At 51.0% G+C, this 20,494-nt stretch overlaps 1 protein-coding gene across 10 annotated transcripts in view; it reads right to left on the bottom strand.

Annotated features, from left to right (window-relative positions):
• Window positions 1-17: 17 nt before the first annotated feature.
• Window positions 18-20,494, bottom strand: part of LOC121081833 (twist-related protein 2-like) — a 43,385-nt gene continuing 22,908 nt past the window's right edge. Inside the window, exons 3-5 of one of the 10 annotated variants that reach the window (XM_040581101.1) lie at window positions 18,812-19,292; window positions 7,153-18,570; window positions 18-962 (exon numbers count right to left, since the gene is read on the bottom strand). In XM_040581101.1, coding sequence (XP_040437035.1) covers window positions 7,159-7,644 — 486 coding nt within the window. In that variant the 5' untranslated portion in view covers window positions 7,645-18,570; window positions 18,812-19,292 and the 3' untranslated portion in view covers window positions 18-962; window positions 7,153-7,158. Of the gene's footprint in view, window positions 963-7,152; window positions 19,293-20,494 lie in introns of those variants that run through there. The other 9 variants (XM_040581102.1, XM_040581103.1, XR_005825834.1 and 6 more) reach the window with 9 other exon arrangements.

Raw genomic sequence — 20,494 nt, 5'->3', positions numbered from 1 at the left:
CCCCCACTGTCTCCGCATCCCCCCAAGTCAATCTCACCCCTGCAAGAGCCTGAATCTCCCCAGAGCAGCACCACTCCCGAGATGTCCCCAAACTCCCCCAGTTCTCATGGGGAAGAGGGAAGGGCTGTATGTTACATCTCCAGCCTTATTTTTCCAGTCATTTCAAAGAAATTGGGTTGTTCCAACAGAGTGGGTGGTTTTGAGACACGTCCATGGACTATGAGTGAATGGAGGGTGTTGTGAGCCTCAAGGTTCATTGAGGGGTTCAGCAGCCCCCCTCAGATCCTCTCCACATGCCAGTTGGCAATACAAACCATGATGCTGTTATGGTGCAGACCTCCAGAACAGGATAAAAGCAGACAAAACCCACGACTCATGCTCAGTCCTTGGCCAAACCCTTGGACGCTGCATTTTCACATCCCAGGGGGACTCTGGGAAGCGGTGAGGACCAGACCAGTGAGGGAGGGCACGAGCACTTATCATCCCAAAAGGAATTGTCCTGCCTGGTCCTGGCAGAAGGCAGCTGCCTGCAAATCCTGGCTGCAGGCAGTGGGGATGTGGGGAAGACCAAGTCCGCTGAGCCAGAGACATCAGCTTTCCTGCAGGCTTGGGAAAACAGGCAGCTATTACAGGAGTTGAGAACTTGAGTATTTCTTACCTGCGAGTCAAAAATAAATTACAACCTAAAGAGTTTTGTACACAGCATCCAAACAAGCTTGTTCCAAGCAAAACCACCTGGGTCCTGGTCTGAGTCCCTCTGCCCCAGCCCCAGGGTTTGGAGGGGTCAGAGCAGCCCCAGCAGGCAAGGAGGCTGGCAGGGTGGGATGGGACTCGTGCTCTCCTGCTCGCTGGGGAGGCTGCTGTCATTTTTTCAGGTGCTGGAGGAGAGCAAGGTGGCTGGGTCTGGGTGCCTGGGCGCTGGCGAGCTGCTGCTTGTTTCCATTGAAGTGGAGGCCTAAGACCTAAAGGGAGACAGGCAGGGTCAACCTGGCTGCCAAGTCACCAAGGTTTTGGCTTGGCACAGCCAGCCCAGGCTTCCCAAAATCATGCCAAATCCAGTGCTTGGCTGGGTAGCCAGCGGAGGGAAGAGCCATGTTTGGTTCTGGCTCCTGAGCCTTCATGCCTTGGAATTCACAGACTTCCCCGTAGCCGCATGGGATGTACTGGGCAATGTCGACCGTGACGTGAACATGGGCACCTTGAGCCCACAACAGTGGGTGTTCAAAAAAAACCCCACAGCTTTTACCCCCAATATGCTCCTCTGGGAGCACAGCAAGGGTGGAGAAGGAAAGCAACCAAACCTCTCATCTCTTTCCCTCCCCTCTGCAAGGAGGACAGGCATTAACCTGTGATGAACTGTTTCCTCTCCAGCCCGGAGCATGAAGGGCTGTCCCCAGGGTGGGTGGCAGTGGAGGGTGATGCTGGAAGGGACCCCACGCAGCTGCCAGGTGCCTCCAGCTGACGCTGGACACCAGCCTGGAGCCAGGGGGCATGGTGTGGGTGAACCGAGTGCAGGAGTGGGGCAGAGCAGCCTGATCCAGGCCTTGGGCAGGGGGAAACATCTCCTGCCAGGGCTGGATGAGATTAGAAATTAGAATCAAGCCCTGTGGGGGCAACGGTTTCATTTTGCTGCCCTCTGAGCTTCTTCCCCATCACCCTCAGGTCTCTGGTTTTATTTCACCCCCTCCCCAGCTCTGCCTCTTGCTTTTTTAGTCCCTCCTTGCACAATTTCTGAGACCTTTAACTCTCTGGAGAGGAGCCTGGAGAGGAATAAGTCAAACCCTCCAATAATTCAACTCGGGCACTGGCTGAGATAATGCAGATGAAGCTGGCAGGGCTGCCGGCAGGGCTACCAACAGGCCAGAGCCTGCCCAAGCTGGGTGGCAGAGAGAGAAAAAGTTCCCAAAGTTTGATGTGTCCCATTGCTGACTGTTTGGGACCATGGTCCAAAAGGTCTGTGATGGGCACTGTGCACATACACAGTGCTCAAGGGCAACAGTGCCTGGCACAACAGGCAACCAAAGAGGCTGTTTTCCAGCTGGCATTGCCCAGGGATGTCCTATGCAGGACAGGGTTGTCCTATATGCAGCCTATATACAACTTCATAATCCCCCCTTGTCTCATGGCATAGCCATGTCTCAAGCCAACAAGGTCTAATGCCTAATAACGCACTCATGGCATGATTTCGAAGGCTGCCAAAGGACTGCGGGAGCCTCCAGAGGAGACCAGCCTTGCTCTGAGTGTGCAGGACTTGGTGATGGGCGTTCACAGGGCTGGCATGGACCAGACCACAGAACCGGGGAGATGCAAAGCTCTGCAATCCCGTCCTCAACACCCCAGCTGATGACTGTCTTTCCCTCCCTCTGCTGCATTAACACCCTCATCTCTGTTCAGATACAGCCCTATAAAAGGAAATTAAATGCAAAGCCCATCTTGTTAACGCATCTCCTTCGTTCCCCCTCAGATCCCAGGTGCATTCCCGTGACATTCAGTGATGAAATATGGGTTCGTTTCAAAGGCATTCCTCTGGGCTAAGCGAGCGCAGCTGAGATCTAGCAAGCCTGTCTCCTCATGGGGATCATAAAGCAGCAGACATTTTAATGCTCATGAGGGCTGGCTCTGTAATTTTTATCTCTGTTTTAATTTTAACTAATCCTGAATAGTGCAGAGAACCTGTCTTGCTGCAATGGAGAGGAGCCTGGTTCCACCAGGCAGGTTTGGCCAGTGCTTCCATCTTTAACAGAAAGGTGGAAATTTTTGCTCGAAAAACGTTTTTCTGACAATGAAACCAATGGCAGCCCCAGTCCCCTCTTTAACGTGTCCTTGTTGGCTGGACAGCCTGTAGCTCTCTCTGCTCTGGGCTGAGCAGCTTGGGACAGCAAGGTGATGCCATTCCTTGCTGCTGCACAGCAGTCAGAGTGTCCCCTGACAGCCCTGGCAGAGGCTGGGCTGCTGGTGGTCAGGATAACCATCGCCAGCCCCATCTGGTCCTGCATCCTTACCCAGAGATCAGCCCTGGGATTCTGGGGGATGTCTGGCATCCCTCATCTTGCGCCACTCATACTGTCCTGGGGCATCAAAGTCGGAGCCTTCAAGGCACCAAACATTTCTTCTCCCTCTCTGTCCTGCAGATGCCATGGGAAATGCTACACTAGCTCTGCACTTGTGTGGGAAGACGGCAGCCCTTGGAGGAACCTTTTGGCCTCTAAACCTGCTCTCTGCCAGAGGAAAGAGCAAATCCCAGAAGCATCCTGCCAGAGCACATGGCGGGGAGCAGCTGGTACTCAACACGGCCCCTTGACCAGAATGGAAAAAAGAAAAATCACCCAGGCACAGATTTCCCAGGATATGGGCAATTCCTTGTCTCTTCTGGGAACTCAAACCAAAAGTGAAAGCGAGGTGGCTCCTGCCAGTGCAACTCCTTGCCTGCTGGACCCATCCAAGGAGGAGCCCAGTGCCTGGGCTTGCTCCAGCCCAGCCCAGAGGTCCTGGACCACCCTGGCCGGTTTAAGCAGCAGTGAGTGAGGGAAACCCGTTCTCACTGCTTTCAAAGGACTGATCCAGGATGGCAAGGAATCTCAAGCAGACGAAACTGTGCTCTCTTGCTAATCTGCAGAGGGATCTCGGAGAGGTTTCTGAAGCAGCTGCTCTTTTAAATGCATTTTCTGAGCAGTTCTGAATCGGGAAGGGAGATCTCCCCAAGCTCCTTTAATACTCTGGTGTTTTAATACTGTGCAATGAGACATATTTATAAATAAAAGAAAATGAAACAGACACCCGACAAAGCAGAATCCAAGCAAGAGCAACAGTCCCCAAAGGGAAGATTTACCCAAGGTCTTTCAGGATAGACAATTAAGTGAGGGCAAAGCGAGAAAGACAATAAATCCAGGGAGATAAATGAAGGGCAAGGAGTATCACTCGTTACAACTCCCCAGTCTTCTCCCCCTAGCAGTGTCAGCTTCCAGCCTCATTTTCTCCTCCAGCAGGAAAAAAAAACATTTTAATGTGCTCAAGCCTGTGCTGAAAAACCATGAGCTTGGGGGACTTCAAACATTATTTTTCTTGCCTGCGGGCTCAATCCCTCTTTCACCGGATGATGTCTCCTGGTTAACAAGGGCATATCCACATCCAGCTATTCCAGCACCCTTTGATATTCAATAGGCTGAGTTCCAGTGGAGACCAGTATGCTGGCACTCTCAGCAGCCGTTAGCTGCTTTACATTATAAAATTACAGTCCCTTTGCAAGCACTGGGTTAATTCACTTACAGGAGAGAGATGCAGCCTTTCCAACTCTAGCATCGCTTCCCCGTGGCCATTCCTTCTTTCTGGTCTTTGTTTAACAAATCCTCCTCCTATTACTTCCCTGCCCAACTGGGAATTGCTAATTGGTACCCGAATGCCACTGCAGGCTGGCACAAAGCAGCTTATTATCTATTCAGCTGAAGGATGCTTTGCCTCAAGGCAAGCACCGGAGCAAGCTTAGAATGAATATTAACCAGCAATGATAAGCACACTGAGCCTACCATGCTCCCAGGACACAAGGGATTTTACATGCAGGCTTTTTCATTTAGCAGAGGGGTCTTTAAGATCACTAAGGGTCTTTAATGCCTCTGTTTATCATGGGAACACAATTCCTGCCAAGCACTCAGCTTAAATAAACAGGTTTAAAGCCAATGACCGGATGCAGAGCTGCACATCAGCCCACACACGCAACCGGGAGCAGACATGCGTGCACCGAAACCAATGGCCCCGAGTTTGGGGAAGATGTGGAGGGAGACTCAAAACCCCTCCACCTCCCCAAGGTGAAGATGCCTTTAGCTGGGCTTTAACGAAGTGCACAAGTCGCCAGCACAGACTTTGTCAGCATAGTGCTGAAAACCATCTGCCAAAGAAACCCGTACACCTGACGTGCTGATTACACCTCTCTTGTGAATCCATGAAGCACCCCGCATCCCCCAACATGGGATAACCCAGTTACAAACTGGAAAACTCACTCGGCTGCAAAAATGTGATGCCCAGAAAAGGGCGAGTGAGGCTCTGGCGGGGATACAGGATTGCTTTGCTCGAGGGGCTCAGCATCCCAACTGTCCCCAGCAGCTTTTTGGCTTCTCAAAGTGAGAACAAGTGACTGCACACTTCACTTCTGGCTGTCCTGAAGGGGAAGGTGTCCCCAGCAGCACCCAGCCATGGCTCAGGGGCAGTAATCCTGCTTCCAGCAAGGACAGTCATTTTTTTAAACGACCAGGTCTGCCCAAAAAAATTTAGATCCATACATGGGTTTAGGAAACTGGCAGTTTTCCTGTTGGGTAGAAGAGATCTCAGCAAGACTTGCAGGAAAATGAGACTTTAAATGTGGCACATCCTGAAATGAAATCCCTCTGGTCAACACGTTTAGCCAGCACTCGCACCTACATCTGCAGATCTACCCTGAAATTCAGGGCCGTTAAGTGGCAAAGCCCAGTGGCAGGAGGGCCAGTGGTGCTTACAGGGGGACACCGGCTGCAGTGGAGGGTGCCCTGCTGTCCAGGCATCACTTGGGCCACTTTGCAGGAATTTGCTATGATTTGTTTTGTCTCAGAAAGGCCACTTTCCTCCCATTCCCACTCCCTCTGGCCTTTCAAAATGTGAGACCAAGTTGGAGGGCAGATTTTTTTTTTTTTTGCCCTATGGCTTCCCCAAGATCTACCCTAAAGGCAAGGGCACCGGGAGCCCATCATTGTCCTCAGCAGGATGTGACGAGACAGGGACCAGTGGTCTCACCACACTGGGCTGCAGCATCACACCAGTCCCTGCCACAGCTGAGGGTCAGCATGGATTAAATTAGGGTCTTGCAGCCCTTAGCACTTCTCATCCCAAGGTCTGGAGTCTCTCGTGTTATAAATATGCTGCTTCTACCTGCAGGGAAACCAGGGCTGGGCACAGTCATGCAGGTGCCTGCACTGAATCAGGACTGCAGTGCAACCAGCCAGGAGGAGAAACAGCACACAAGGAGGGTGCAGGAGGCTGACCCCGACTACTTGCAGAAAATATTAAGGGTCTGTCTTTTCGTAGTGGTGGGTGCAATAAAAATGAGTCCTTTTAAGTTTGGATTCCCCAGAAGACCTGCTGGTCTCTCAGCCCCAGTGCCAGGGCTGACACAAGGCAGGGGCTAATGAATTAGGGCCGGAGGAAAGCTAGATACCCCGGTCCTGTTTAGGGGACAATGGAGACTCTTGGGAGCTGGGCTGGGCTCCCAAGAAGTGTCCCTGAAGTCCGCGGCTTGGGAATGTCTTCCGGAGTTTTCTGCTCCTGCTCATGGGCCACAGGAAACATTAGCACACAGCTGACCCTTCTCCCCCCATTCCCCCTTTCTCTCAGCCCAACGAGACCTACAGCGCAGAAAATAAGATTAACCCCCTCTCCTCTCCTCTCAGCAGCTGTGCCCGTGGTGGCTGGTGGTGCTGGGTACATCAGACAAGGGGTGCAGTGCAACAAATAGGCAAACGTCATTGCCCTGGCATACTCGCTCAATATTTTATTCCTACAGATCCAAAGGGATTACAGATCCCATCTTACGTGCAGCACTTTAGGAGAGGGGTAGGAGAAAGCCTGGCAGGCTGGAGACCCCAGGGCCACCCAATGGCTTCAGGGACCACTTGCCAAATATCACCCAGGTGGCCAGGACAAGGCTGGGGTCTTTGCGCGGTGGGAGCAGCAGCAGCTGTTGGCCAATGGCTGCTGAGCTACTGCCAGTCCCATTCCTGTGGGTTTGACACCTTGGTAACCCAAGCGCATTCAGGAGGGTGTGTGCTGATTTAGGTGCCCTCCCGGGTTACCATGGGAGGATAAATCAGAGTTTTAAGCCCTGGGTTTAAACCTTTCACTAGCCTGCCCTGGACCAGACCTCGTTAAATGAGATCAGTCGCTTGAGGGCTCCACAGCTCAGCCCCCAGCAATGTCCTCCTGGCCCCGGTGAGGTCGGGAATCACCACCTCCTCCGAGCGCCAGCCTTGGCAGTGTCTGGGGTTTGTTAAAGCAAATTGCTTGCACGTGGAGTGTGAGGAGGGGGCAGCTGCTGTGTGCTTCCCCACCGCGGGACAGAGCCGGGGAGATGGATGGAGGATGCAAGATCGAGGGACGTGCAGAGGTTGGTGGGGAGGTGGTGATACATACCCCGGCTCAGTGGGACGTGGACATGGACCAAGCCCCTTCCATCCTCCAGACGGAGAAGGCGTAGCTAAGCCTCTCGTGGGCCAGGTAGTTGCAGCTGGTGATCTTGTGGTCCAGCTCATCACTCTGCAGGACCTGGTACAAAAAGTCTATGTAGCGGGCAGCCAGCTTGAGGGTTTGGATCTTGCTCAGCTTGTCGGAAGGCAGTGTCGGGATGATCTTCCGCAGCTCTGCAAAGGCGTCGTTGAGTGACTGGGTCCGCTGGCGTTCCCGCACGTTGGCAATTACGCGCTGTGTGTGCATGTCCTCGAAGGACTGCGGGACGGGGCTGCGCTTGCTCCGCTTGCCCTGCGGCGAGGGGGCACCACAGTCCTCCAGCGGCTTGCCCCCTTGGCCACGCTTGCGGAGGCATTTCTTGTGCAGCCGCTCACCTTCCTCCTCGCTGGTGACCAGGCTGCCTTCAGGGGAGTCTGGGCACATGCTTTCCTCTTTCATCTTCTCAACTCCTTGCAGGCAAAGGGCTCTGGGCTCTCACAAGATGCAACAGCCACGGCACAGCGGCAAGGAGGCCCGGAGAGGAGCCAGCGCCTGCTCAAGAGGTGCACCCTGGAGCATCCACCCTTCAGCCTCCCCAAATTTCCCAAGCCTTGCAGAGCCCTCCAAGGAGCTCCGTTGGTTTGTCCTTTGGGCTACAGTGAGGAGGGTGTCTGGATAACTTTGGGGAATGGCTCTTGCTGATAGGGCGAGGAGCACTGTGGGCGGACCAGGCACAGACCAATGCAGCCGTGCAAGGTAATGCAAACATCAGTGGAGCTTATGGGTTCCAGATTTCCTCCCTCCCTCCTCCACCGACACCACCAAGCCCTCCGGCACAGATGCTCCTGTCTGCTGCCCTGCCCGGATGTCAGGGGACATTGCCTATGTTAATGCGAGCACCAGCCATGGAGTTCAGGGGAGGCTTTTTTTATTTTTTTTTGTCTTTTTAAAACATTTTAAGCTCAGTTGGCCCTGCAAAAGCCAGCCAGAGATACTCACTTGTTCAGTTTGGAATAGGAGACTTTTATCCATGAGAGATTCAAGTGGAAATGGGCCACCACGTATGTTTTGAAGAGCAATAGAGATATTCTCTCAGTCCAAAGGAAGAAGCAACAGTGATAGGCATCCATACTGCTCTTAAGAAATGGCATAACTAAAAATTAATTTGAGTTTGCATCCATCCATCCATCCATCCATCCATCCATCCATCTATCCATCCATCCATCCATCTCTCTTCTTCTGTCTGTACATTTCTGGCAGTCTACAATAGCCCTTATTATACAGATGGAAGCCAATACTCATCCACCATCATATTCCTCTCAAATAAATACAGCAGCTATTGCAGATTGGTCCAGACTCTGTTCCTGGCTGGATCCACAGCCAGCTCAGCCCCTGACGTCCAGGAAATCAAGCACTATAAGCAGTAGCACTTCCTCACACCAGTCCTGACTTTGCCTACAAATAAACCCGCTTTCTCCTCCCTGCAGAAATGCTGGGAGAGCTGCACCCTCTTTTACCCAAGGTCAGACTACCAAGCCATAAAATACTCTGAACAGGCCCCTCCTTATATTCGATAGTTTTCAGCCCTCTGTTACCACACTGCTAGAATCAGCACATGAAACTGGAGCCAACTGGTGGCCCACCATCCTCCCACGTCCAGCCACCTGCCCCCAAAGAGCTCCTACACCTTTGGGAACCCCTATGACCTTTCCATCTCCTGCCTGTGCCCTCTCTGCCTCTCCAATGTGTTTCTTCTTCACAATGTCTTGGCCTCATCCAAGCTGTCTCTGCTCATCGTGCTCTCCTGGCATTGCTCCTGGCTCTTGGTCATTGGGAACTCTCACCCTGAGTCTCTTTGGAGGGATCCTGAAATCCTGGCATGATGCTCCTTGGGGATGTTGGGATTCGCCCCCAGCAGAGCTCCGTAGCCCTTGCTACACTTTTGCTTTGCTATTCTGTCTAATAATGAGAGCATAAAGGGGTATTATGGGAACAATAGTTTGAAACAGTATCAGTAATTTATCAAAACAATATCAATAAAACATAAATTATTGAGTTGACATATGCCTGTCTCTCTATAGATACTTTTAAATTAGCTCCTTTCTATACCACCTAACAAATTTCCATATATAGTATATTTTATTAACAGAAATATATAATGTACTGCAGAATTCCCCTCCACTGATGAGCCTACACTGTGCTGTGGTGGGATCCCCTTCCTCCCCCCAGACTGGCAACAATGCAGATGCAGGAACTCAGGCTGAGCATGACCAGGAGGATGCAGTCCTTCAAAAGGCAACGACCTTTTTTTTTATTGTCTTGCTGCATATAACAAACTAATATTCTCACCTTGTCAGTACCATCTTCATCCTGGATAGCCTATACTGTTGCACTGCAGTCTTTCCTTGAACCTCTGTTCAAGAACGTCTGACTTGTGCCCTACAGCCTGGAAAGGAGCAGGAGGAGGAGGAGGATGGCCTCTCCGCTCTTTGGGGTGGAGTTGAATAACAGCAAGAGACTTGGCCAACTTTGCTCAAGCACGTTACAAAGGTTTCCAGTAGAAAAACTTCCATTCAAGCTCAGCTACGAGGTATTTCTTAAAAATATGCTCTGTAAACCTGCCAAGCATCTGTAGCCTTGCTGACCAGACACACATCCCATTGTCCATCAGTGCTCACAGTAAAACCCTTTCCAACCCCTTTGCCTCCCGAATTACACCCACCCAAATGCTGCTTTTTCACTTGGGATGCGGATGTCCTACAGGTGCTTTTCTCTATTTTAAGGATATATAAGGAGAAATACAATGAGCTTTTCTCACCCTTCCACAGGTTTCTCTTGAACATCCTTCATGCTAGGTGGGGACCCAAGTGTTATGGCAACCTCAAAGAGCCACGTCAGCCCCTCTCCCGGGGAGACCTGAGTGATGCTGGATGATGATGTTGGTTTTTAGAGGGCTTTGGCTCAGCCCCATCCTCCCTGTGCTCATGTCAGCTTGTCAGGGATGGCAGTAGCCACAGATGGGAACTAGCAGAGAAACGAAGTGTGAAAAACACCCAATATTGCTTAAATAAGTAAAAGATGCTCAGAAACTGGTTGATACTCGGACCTGCTGGGATGGAGCCCCGTGACTTTGCTCCTTCCTTCTCACCAAAGCCCATGGTGCTGGCAGGGCATCGGCTCAACACATTACTCACACGCGAGCGTTGTCAAGACAGCGACTAATATCAGATGTTCATAATGCGGAAAGACAATAGATCACAGGGGCCTGGGAAAGCGAGAGAAAACAAAGAGCAAGGAAAAAATACCCCAGGGAGGGCAGGATTTAAGGAGGATCCAGGGTCCTCTGATCCTGCGCTTGGAGGAGCTGGCTCAGCTCTGCCAAGGGCTGGGAAGCTGCCAATTAACACCAGCTGAGGCACGGGCTTGTGCCTGCGTTTTATTTTTTTATTACTTTTTTATTGTTTTCCCTTTTTTTTTAAAAAAAAAAAAAAGACATTTAATCTAATTTCCCTTGAGAATTGTTTTGGATGAAGGAAGTGAAGTTTGGTATTGTTGCTGATATCCTTGAGCAAAAGGAGAAATACAATGAGCTCTGATCTGCAGGAAGGATCAGCTAAGCACCCTGAACCGCTTGAGTGGGCTTTTTTACCCAGATTTGGATGTTTTGTGGCAAGAGTATTTTTTCCCTTAAACTTTCCAATTTGTTCTTCCAGTGAGGTTTTTTTGGAAGAATATTAACATAAAATTTTCATGGAAAGGTCACGAGTCACCAAACTGGTTTCAATAACTTCGCTTTTTCAGCTAGCTGAGTTTTATAGCGCTCGTTTTGACAGATCAGTGAAAAATTCAGACCTTAAATATGCAGAGGGAAAAAAAAAAAAAAAGAAAAAAAAGCTTAGCTTGCTTGATTCAGTGAGAAGCCACCAGATGGAAGATTTGAATTCACACTATGTCCCAGCCCCTCTGCCCACCTCACCTCCTGGTCTTCCTCCATCCTCTCCCTACTCATATCCATCTTTCCTGAGCAGCTTTCTTTTCTGGTTTAGGTAGGAAAAGTCCCCAGTGTTGGGATGTCCTCAGCAGGTCTGAGCCCAGAAGATGGTTTGCAGGGCTCTTGCAGACAGCCCTTTGGAAAGAAAGGAAAGGTGAAAGAAAAGCAAGGACACTATCAAACCACACGTGGGCAGAGAGCAAGGGAGCAGGGAGTCCATTACCTGCAAAAACAAGCCTGAGGCACAGCAGTAACTTAAGAGCGGCTGTGGGACCTCAGGCAGGAGCTCTTCCATGGAGCTGAGGTGGGAGCCAAGGTTTCTTTAGAAAATGGCTGAGGCATCCCATCAAAACCAGGTCCTTTGGTAGGCTGAAAGCACCTGTTGGTCAGCCTGAGCCTATTTCTGTCTCTGAGCCTCACATTGCCTGTAGATGCTCTTCACCAGCCTTCACTCCTGGATATGTCTGACCCCCCTCTCTGCCATCTGCTTGGCTGCAAATAAAGCCAAGCCCTTTCAGCCTCTTCCCCATCAGCAGGTCTCCAAAGCCCCTCACAGATCCCAGCTCTGCTCCGTGCTGTCCCCACAGGGGACCAGGCTTTCCTCGCAGTCCCAGCAAAGCTGAGCTTTGGCACAAACGCTTTCTCACCTTGTTTCAGTACAACTCGCCTGCTCACACAAACATCAGACTGTTGTGCCAGGATGTTCTGGCCTCTCCCCATCCGCCACGGATCTGCAGAGGTGGCCCATCAGAGCAAGAGGCCGTTGCTCCCTGCATGGTCTGAAGGACAGCATGGCACTGCCTTGTCACCAGGTCCAGCTCTGTCCCACTCAGGACACCCCACGAGAGAGCAGAGGAACCACTTAATATCACAAATAGCAAAGTTGTTACAGTGATTTGCTTCTTACTCAGTGGTGAAAGATGTTGTATCTTTTGGCTTTCCTGAGCTGGATCTAGAGTATGAAGATCTGTCATGACCTTGTTAGACACCCTGAGCTGGGTTGGCTATGATGGGAGGAGGTCTCAGGTGGTAGATGGGGTCCATGGGTCAAAGCACACTGCAGAAGAGCTCGGTATGGAACTGATGCTCCATCACCACAGATGTAAGGCAGATGGGCAGAAGGCTTCTGCATCCTTGGGTTTTGGGACAGGGTTGAACGCATGATTTTTCTTGTGTTGTGTGACATAAACCAGGGCTGCATCTGCTATAACAGTGTAAAGAGGAGTGAACGAGAGAGCTGGATTCAACCTGGACAACCGCCACAGATATAACGACTTGCCCTTGGTGGGCAGAGTGGGGTTGGGCCAGGACATACATCACTGTCTGTGTGCAAATGCCGTTTGGGGCTAGAAAGGCTGAGAAAGTGCCACCCCCAGCTCCACCCTCAGTTCGCAGGCTGGTAACACGGGGCTGCAAACCTGCCTGTTGCTGCAAAGAGATGGGGCTGTGCAGGGGTAACACAGTCCATGTGTGAGCCCAGTGCTATTGATAGCATCGCTTTGATGGCCGAGGACCTGATTACGCCTGCAAATAATTCTGGGCAAAAAAATCAGAGGCCAAGCCTTGATGCAGAGGGTTTTTTGGGTGGGTTTTTTTTTGGTTTTGTTTGGTTTTTTGCAAGCTTCTTTTCTTTGTTAAAGAGAACAAAAATAATCTCTATTTTATCCTGTGTGAAAAAAAGGAGGATAACACTAATAAATTGAGAACATTAAAGGGAGCCAGGAATAGCTGCTGCCCCTGGAGGCTGGGGAAGCAGCTTTGGTTTCACAGGTTTTTCTAGTTATTGCAGTGTTAGAGTGGAAACATGTGTGGCGCGAATAAAAATGTGAAGCATCCGCTGTAGCGTGCTGTTGCTGCAGCAACCGCAGGGAATATGAGCAAGGGGGATTGTGCAGGGCTCTGGCTGTAAAAGGGAGCTCGAGCGCTGCGGGGTCCTTTGATCTGCGTGCCTGCAGCTTTGATTGATGGCCTCACAATTCATTTCCTTGTCAAAGTGACATAATGTTCCTGGAACTTGCTGAACTTTTTAAGAACTAAAAGATGTTCCCCACCAAAACGCACCCCCTCCCCCCCTCCCTAAATGGGGGGCAGAAGGGATGGGGGGGTGGATGGGGCCTAGCCATGGTGTTACTGGTGAGACTGGGTCACAGTGCTTTTCTGCCTTGCCTTGTCCCTTCCCTGGGAGCAGAGCTGTGGGACGGGGCAGTGGGATGAGCTGTGGCACTGGGGCCAAGCAATGGAAGGACACCCCACATGCTGTGTGCAGATGCCAGCCACCACCCCACACTGACGACCATCCCGTTCCAGTTAATTTTTACATGTGAAAGTTGTTGGGGGTTTTTTTCCCCCTTCTTCCCCATCTGTTTCCATCTGGCCATCAAAGGAGCAAAACGCCCTGTTCTGGGTCCCACTGCCAAGAGCCTCCTCGCTCTCCCCACAAGCTGAATAATTCCCACCGAAGCAGCCTCCACCCCAGCCCCGGCTACCACATGAGCCGAGGCTGGGGGGGGGGGTGGGGAAGCCAAGCATGATGGGCTCCTGCCTGGGGCACAGCAGCCGAGCCAAGCCCTTCTCAGGCCACCACCGCTAACAGCCTTGGCTGAGAGACCAAGCACTGCCTGCGATTACAACCTTCCTCTCCCCTTGAATTTCCATCATTCCCAGGCAGTGATAAAGTGGATCAACCCCCCTGGGATCTGCTTTCCTGGTAGTAATAGAAGATCATCACAAGCAGTTGCTCTTCCTATTTACTCCAGCAGCTTTCTCTTCCAAAGGACCCAGCTGCTTTGCAGACCCCATGCAAAGCCTCGCAGACACGAAGCCACCCTGCAAGGGCACCCCAGCTGATGGGGCAGGTGGGGGGACACGCATGCTGTGGTTGGTAGATAACAGAATAAACATTCCTCCAGGAGATGGGATGAAGAGCACAAATGCAGTCTCTGCAGGTAAAGAAACTCCCTGGAAGGAAGTTTCCCTACAGAAGGAAGAGCCCTACAGCCCAGATGCTCCTGCAAGCAGTAAACCCACTCCTGCCTGGTGAGCAGCCTAGCCCTGAGTCTACTTCATCTCTTCAGCAAACATTTCTTGGACCAGTTCCCCTGCTCAGACATGAGGAGTTGCTCACCCCTGGCTATGTCACCCAATGCTATTGAGAAGAGTTTGGCTCCATCATCTTTGTAGTTTGTGAGTAGTTGTGCTTACACCTGTTGTTGTCTTGCACCTCAGAAACAAATAAAAACCTGTCATTCTTGGCTTTAATTTCTTGTCCTGGCTTTCAATGCCAGGCACAAAAGCACCTTGTGAGGTGCCCATCCTGGCTTACCGCAGCTCCCCGGCTCCACAGACCCAGCTGCAGGACCCAGCCACAGCTCCACATGTGCAACTCCTTCTCCTGGTGCAAAGCAAACCCATCTCTGCCCTCTTCTTTGCTACCTCCATGTACTTCTTCCTGCACCACTGGCTGAGGACAACTTGTCCGGGCTCCCTCCAGCTGGAGGCACCAAGATTTGTGCTTTGTGAGCAGGTGTGGGTAAGGAACGGGGCACTGTGAAACCACAGATCTGTTTGAGGCATTTGAGGGCAAGGAAATAAGGTGTGCTGTGAGCATGTTGCATGCAAGGGCTTGACTGGGAACTCTACATTTCATCCTAGTGTTTCCCAGTACCCAGCTGGACCTGAGCTAGCACCCAAGGATGAGAGGTCAGTGACTCACTGTCAGATGGAGCAGGGATTCTGACAGCTGTGGCTGCATTAGCACAAAGCATCTTCCCGTCACACTGTGCATCAGCTCAGCTGCTCCTGTGGCGAGTCACTTCCAGCCAGGAGATCCTACAGCCTCCAGTCAGGTCCATGGGAAGGGAAACCAAAGGGTTGTTTTCTGCTTCCAGGGAGTTTCATGGCTTAATCTTCTCTGAATGTGTAAATGCCGCCTAACCACACTGCTCCGGGCCTGCTTCCCCCTTGCAAAGGCATCAAAGCCTCCCCTTGCAGCTATGAACCCCACAAAAGCAGAGTTTCTGAAGCATGGGAGCTCACAAGAGGGAATACAGTCATTATTTTTGCAAGCTGCACCCCTGGGCTCCATACCAGCCCACTTCTGCCTGCCTTTTCCTGACCCTTAGGATGTCTCATCTGTGGGTCACCCTGTGCCCATCCCTATTTCACACAGATCTTTCAGCATCCAACTTCTGGACATCTCTTGCAGCTTTAACTCCATTTCCATACATAAGTAGCTGTCTACTCATCCATCCTTCACATTTTTCCTTCTAGCTACCATGTGCATGGCCATGCATTTTGCCATCCCACTACTAAGCTTTCCCTCCCCTCTCCCCTGCACATGATCCTGAAATCCCAATAAAGCCCAAAAGTTGACTCTTTTTTTTTTTTTTTTTTTTTTCCCTTGATGCACTGAACCTAGTTTATTGCTTTAAAAGGAGTTTGATTGAGGCAAATATGTAATTTTTTGTGTGCAGTTACTTCTCTCTGCACAGAACTGGAAAGGATCCAGTAAGCCAAAGCCATCCTGACCTCCATCTGCCCCACGCAGAGCGCCATGCAATCCTCCAACAGCAGCTCATGTATTTGTGGGAAAGCGAAGTTGAAAACTGCCATTAGCAACAAGGCAAACATTTATGGTAGGTTTTGTCTAATCTGTGAGCAAAACAGCCTCTGGAAACATCTGTGCAAGAAGGTGATAGCAAAAGGTTGAATTTGCCCCACGAGTGCACTGTCCAAGAGCATTTTGTCCAGATGGGATTTTGCTTGGTGTTACTGCTAAGCAGCACACAAACTGTCTTGGTCCCTCATGCTCCTGCTCACAGCAAATCGACCAGACATTCAGGTTCAGAAACCGGGTTGGAGTGAAAACAGGGGGGGGGGGGGAAAATGTGGTTTTTTTCCTAGGGGCAACCAGAGCCAGGCCAGTCCTATCCAAGGAGGCAAAAAAGGAGGACGCTAGCGAGCACATACATTTAACATTAACAGTTTTCCTTGAGCTGTTATCTAAATACTGCAAAGCCTACCAGCAGGATAAGGCCACAAAAGTACAGAGCAGACAGACAGACGGATGATACTAATGACGAACATCCCAAAGAACGCTGAGTTATTTTTATGTGAGCAACTTTGTAAGCACTCAAAGCTGACTCAGATTTCTGCATCTCCTCCCTTCGAGCCATGGGCCAAACTGGAGCCACGCCAATCCAAGGGATTGAGGAAAATGGGGTCTCAGAAAAGCCAAGCACGCTGGTTTTTCTTCACACAGCTCTGCATGAGAGTCCATGCTCATGCAAACCACCAGCATCTTATAGCAAATTAGTAGCTCACATTCACAGCCTGGTGACTTCCCGTGGCTCCCAGGCAGCCCATGCTTGGCAAAGCACAGTTAGGAGCAACATCTTAGCACAGACTTGGGTGGGGAGAGGGCAGGACGGGCCCTCTCCCACCCCCAGCCGCAAGGGCCATCAGCATCACCCCCTATCAGCACCACCCCATGCCCTGGTCTGTTATCAACAAAACACAGAGGGCCAGAAAGAGGAGCAAGGGCTTTGGAGAAGGGGGATTGAGTGAGTGCTGGAGCAGAGGGTGTTAGACAACTTGGACCCATGCCCACAAATCTCACGTTTGCCTGTAAGAATCAAACTCCATCTCTGCGACCGTTACAAACCACCCTTGCTCTCCCCACAGCGCAGTCTTGGGCAGAACGCAGCCCCACCAAGCCCAAAGAGCCTCCGAAAGCCTGGTAAAGCAGGGGGTAGCATCTCTGCCTCCATCTCAAAGAGCTCCAAAACCTTTTCAACTGTCTGGAGAAGAGACTGTGCAGAAGTTCAAAACCACCAGGAGACCCATGGAACAGCATGTCCCACAGTGCTGCAGCCCATGGATGTCCCCAGCCCCCGCACACCCCCTGCTCTTCATGACCCTCCGGGGTGAAGATGGTTGGCAGGAGTGCCTCCAGTTGCTCCATCTGGGCATCTCCCAGAGGGACGAATGCTTTTCTCCCGTGCTGCTTTCCACCCAGTCCTTCCTCCCGGTCCCAGAGCTAACACCACTCCCAGCCTCGGCAGCACATGTGGGAGGACGCTGCAAGCCTTCAAAGCCCTGTCTGGGGAGAGACGAAAGGCCGGTTAAACTCCTGGCTGGAGATGAAAGGAAACTTTCCCTCCGCGGCTGGAACGAGTTGCTGGTGCTTTGGAGTTGGGTTTGAGGCCCATTTCCTGAGCGCCACGGCAGGAGCCCTCGTTTGCAGAGGGACTTTGCAAGCTAGCCACGGGACTGCCACGAGAGCAGATGTCCGAATCACCCACAGGACTTCAGCGCGTCCCTGAGCACGCCGGGAGGACGCCAGGCGCTGCAGGAGGGACAGCTGGGATGCTCCAGCAGCTGAAGCTGGTGCTCGCATCCTCTGTACCTCTGCAGGGGAGGGCTCCTGGCACAGCGCAGTGGGACCCCACTGCCCCTCAGGGGTGACAAAGCCATGAGTGAGGATGGGCTGTGCAGCCAGGGCTGGCAGCAGGATGGGGGTGAGCAGAAAGGGGAGATGTCAGCTCCTCTGCCAAGCAGAGATACACAGCCCAGGGCTGAGGAGCGGCTGGCTGGGCAGATGCGAGCGGCAGATTTTACTCATTTTGTCAAAGGAAATTCTATTCCGATTAAAACCTGTTTGATCTCAATGGAGAAGGGGGATAGGGTGGGGGCAGGATTGGGTTTCTCTCCAATTGTTGGGCTTTATTGGGCTAATGTATCAGCTAAAAGCTTCCAAGTAAGAATCAAAGGAGGGAAAGGCAAGGGCACAAGCTGCAAAATCTGGAGATGACTTCAAGGGGTTTATTAAAAAAAAAAGGAAGTGCTGTGCAGCACAGAGGGGGAAGGGATCAAGTCCCTTGTCCAGGGCCACGCCGGCTGCAGAGCCAAGTACCCTGGTACCCAAAAACACTCTTTTCTCCTCCCACCGCATGCCTGTATGTCACTGCTGTGTTGGGATGGGGTTACCCAGCACCAAACCTTGGCTGATCAGAGTCCAGGACATAGAGACAATCAATATCAAATACTTGGGGCTGGGGGCGGGGGGGGCGATGGGATGTGTGTTAAGCTGTGTGGCTGCCTGAGGGACAGAGCTTAAAGCAGGGAAGGTGTTGGGTAATGTTTGGAGAAATCATATCAGAGTTGGGGGAGCACAGACAGACCTGAACACATGGTCCTGAGCAGAGGAGCCCGAGGCAGTGGAAAAATCAGGGATGCTACAGAGGTGATTTGAGTATCAGCAGGCAGGCCAGTGAGCAGGGCTGGCTATGAAGCCCCTCCAACCTCGTGTCCCCAGCAAGTGATTCCTACACCAATGCATCCTGCTGCATCCTCTCCTTCATTTGAAGTCATGAATTCAAATTCAGCAATTTTAACTGGGATAAAAGAACAAGTCATGCAAAATTGCAGCCGAGAAGACTTGGAGAGGTCGACCCATGTGTCCCTCTGTCCCCAGGATGGATGGGTTGCACCTCTGCCATATCTGCAAATGCCTGTCTGGTTTGTCCTGCCAGCAAAGGGGACCTGGCAGTTCACACCAGCAACCCGCTGCCCTCACTAATCCTTCCCAAAACCTAGCCTACATCTGTGCTGCAGTTTAAGCCTATTACTTCTTACCCCATCTGGACCGGACAAGAAGAGCAGATCGTTCTTCTCTTCTGTAAATCAGCCCCCAAAGGCCATGGCCAGGTCTCCTCTCAATGGTTCCTTCTCCAGACCAAGCAACAAAGGCACTTTCAGGTTCGCTCTAGGTTGTGCTTTCTAGAAAAGCCATACCTGCTGCTCAGCTGTACCCGTTGCTCTCCACAGGTCTCCTTGCATGGCTGCCAGATGACACTAAGCAAGTTATCTGGTGGGTGCAGGCACATAGCGTTGAGCTGGAATGGATGAAAGCTGGACAAGGCACAGAGAAGATAATTTTGGTGGAAAAACTCCTAAAGGACAAGATGCCACATCGCTGCCTCACTGGGAGCTGGGTTCCTTGTGGGTCTGAGCTGGTTTGCCTGGTCCCCTTTGCTGTTCTCCTCCCCATCGAGGAATGAGTCCTCCAGCTCCTCACCTTCTCCTCCATCACCAGAAAGAGAAGGTTTTGTCCAGGCTGTAACATAAAAAGGAACATGTCCTGTGATACAAAGCACCGTGGGGCTGGGTGTTTTCAGGGGAACAAAATAGTCTTGTTGCAGGTTTGTTTTTTCCAAGGGCTGGAGAGAGCATTGTAGGTCAGGGGACATGGGAAACAGACCTTCTGCCAAGGGAGGCCATGATAAAGCATAATCTGAAATGAGTGATCACGAGCTGCAGCTTAAACTAAATGGATAGCTAAAATATAAGTGTTTCACTAGAGAATCACTTTTTTTTTTTTTTGACACGGAGAGGGAAAACTCCAGTGAAAAGTTCCATTTACAAGTAGAAAGAAAAAGAATCAAAGAAAACATCCCTTTCTGGGAGAACTCTGTAGGGGTAAAGTAAGAATTGTCCTAAGCCAGGCTGAATCAGATCTGGCTAAAGAAGTTAAGCTAGAAAGCCCTTTAGCTGTACACATAAAAAGAGAGCAAAAAAAAAGAGGATTATATCTGTGCAGTGCAGGTAGGATTGGTCTTAAAGATAATTCAGACATCTCCCTAAATTACTCCACAATTCAGTGAGGAGGACGAGGACACAAGAAAGGTGCATCGCGAGGAGTTTATGAAGCAAGCACCTTGGAGGTGAAGGCAAATCTCTGCGAGTATCGTGTGCTAGAGCACTGAAACCCAGATCTGTAATAAATACGACTCAGTGGAAAATAACACCAACCGAGTAAAGACAGTGAATATGGAGCTTTTATTGTCAGAAGGGGAGGAGAGGAGAGTGAACGTGACCTTGGCAGCGTGCAGGGCTGGGAGGAAATCTGGAAGGCAAAAACTATCAAAGATAGGGAGATAATTGGATAAAAATGGCAGAGAACAAGCTCACCTTGGGCTAACCCAATAATCGTCTTTGATCAAAAATTATTTTCTGAACAAAGGCCATACAGTACATCTCCTCTGTCTGGATTTTATTAACACACTTGATAAATCGCTCCATAGGTACTTGTAGGTAAACTGGAGAAAAGGGGGTTTCAAATGGGGAAGGAATAGTCTAAAAGGGGCTGTCATGGAAGAGGGACTGCCATAGGCTTCAGGTGCCTCGAGGACTAGCTGGGGACAGGCTTTCTTGGCATCTTCATTTGCCTAAAATCCAAGAGGGAGGTTAAAGCAATCTGCAAGTGATACCAAGTCATTGCAGTGCAAAAGCACTGGCAGCAGAGAGGAGGATCTGAAT

Source organism: Falco naumanni (genome assembly GCF_017639655.2).
Source record: "Falco naumanni isolate bFalNau1 chromosome 20 unlocalized genomic scaffold, bFalNau1.pat SUPER_20_unloc_1, whole genome shotgun sequence".
NCBI classification, from domain to species: Eukaryota; Metazoa; Chordata; class Aves; order Falconiformes; family Falconidae; genus Falco; species Falco naumanni.
The sequence above is the reverse complement of the archived record's forward strand: the minus strand, read 5'-3'. Positions and strand labels throughout refer to the sequence as shown.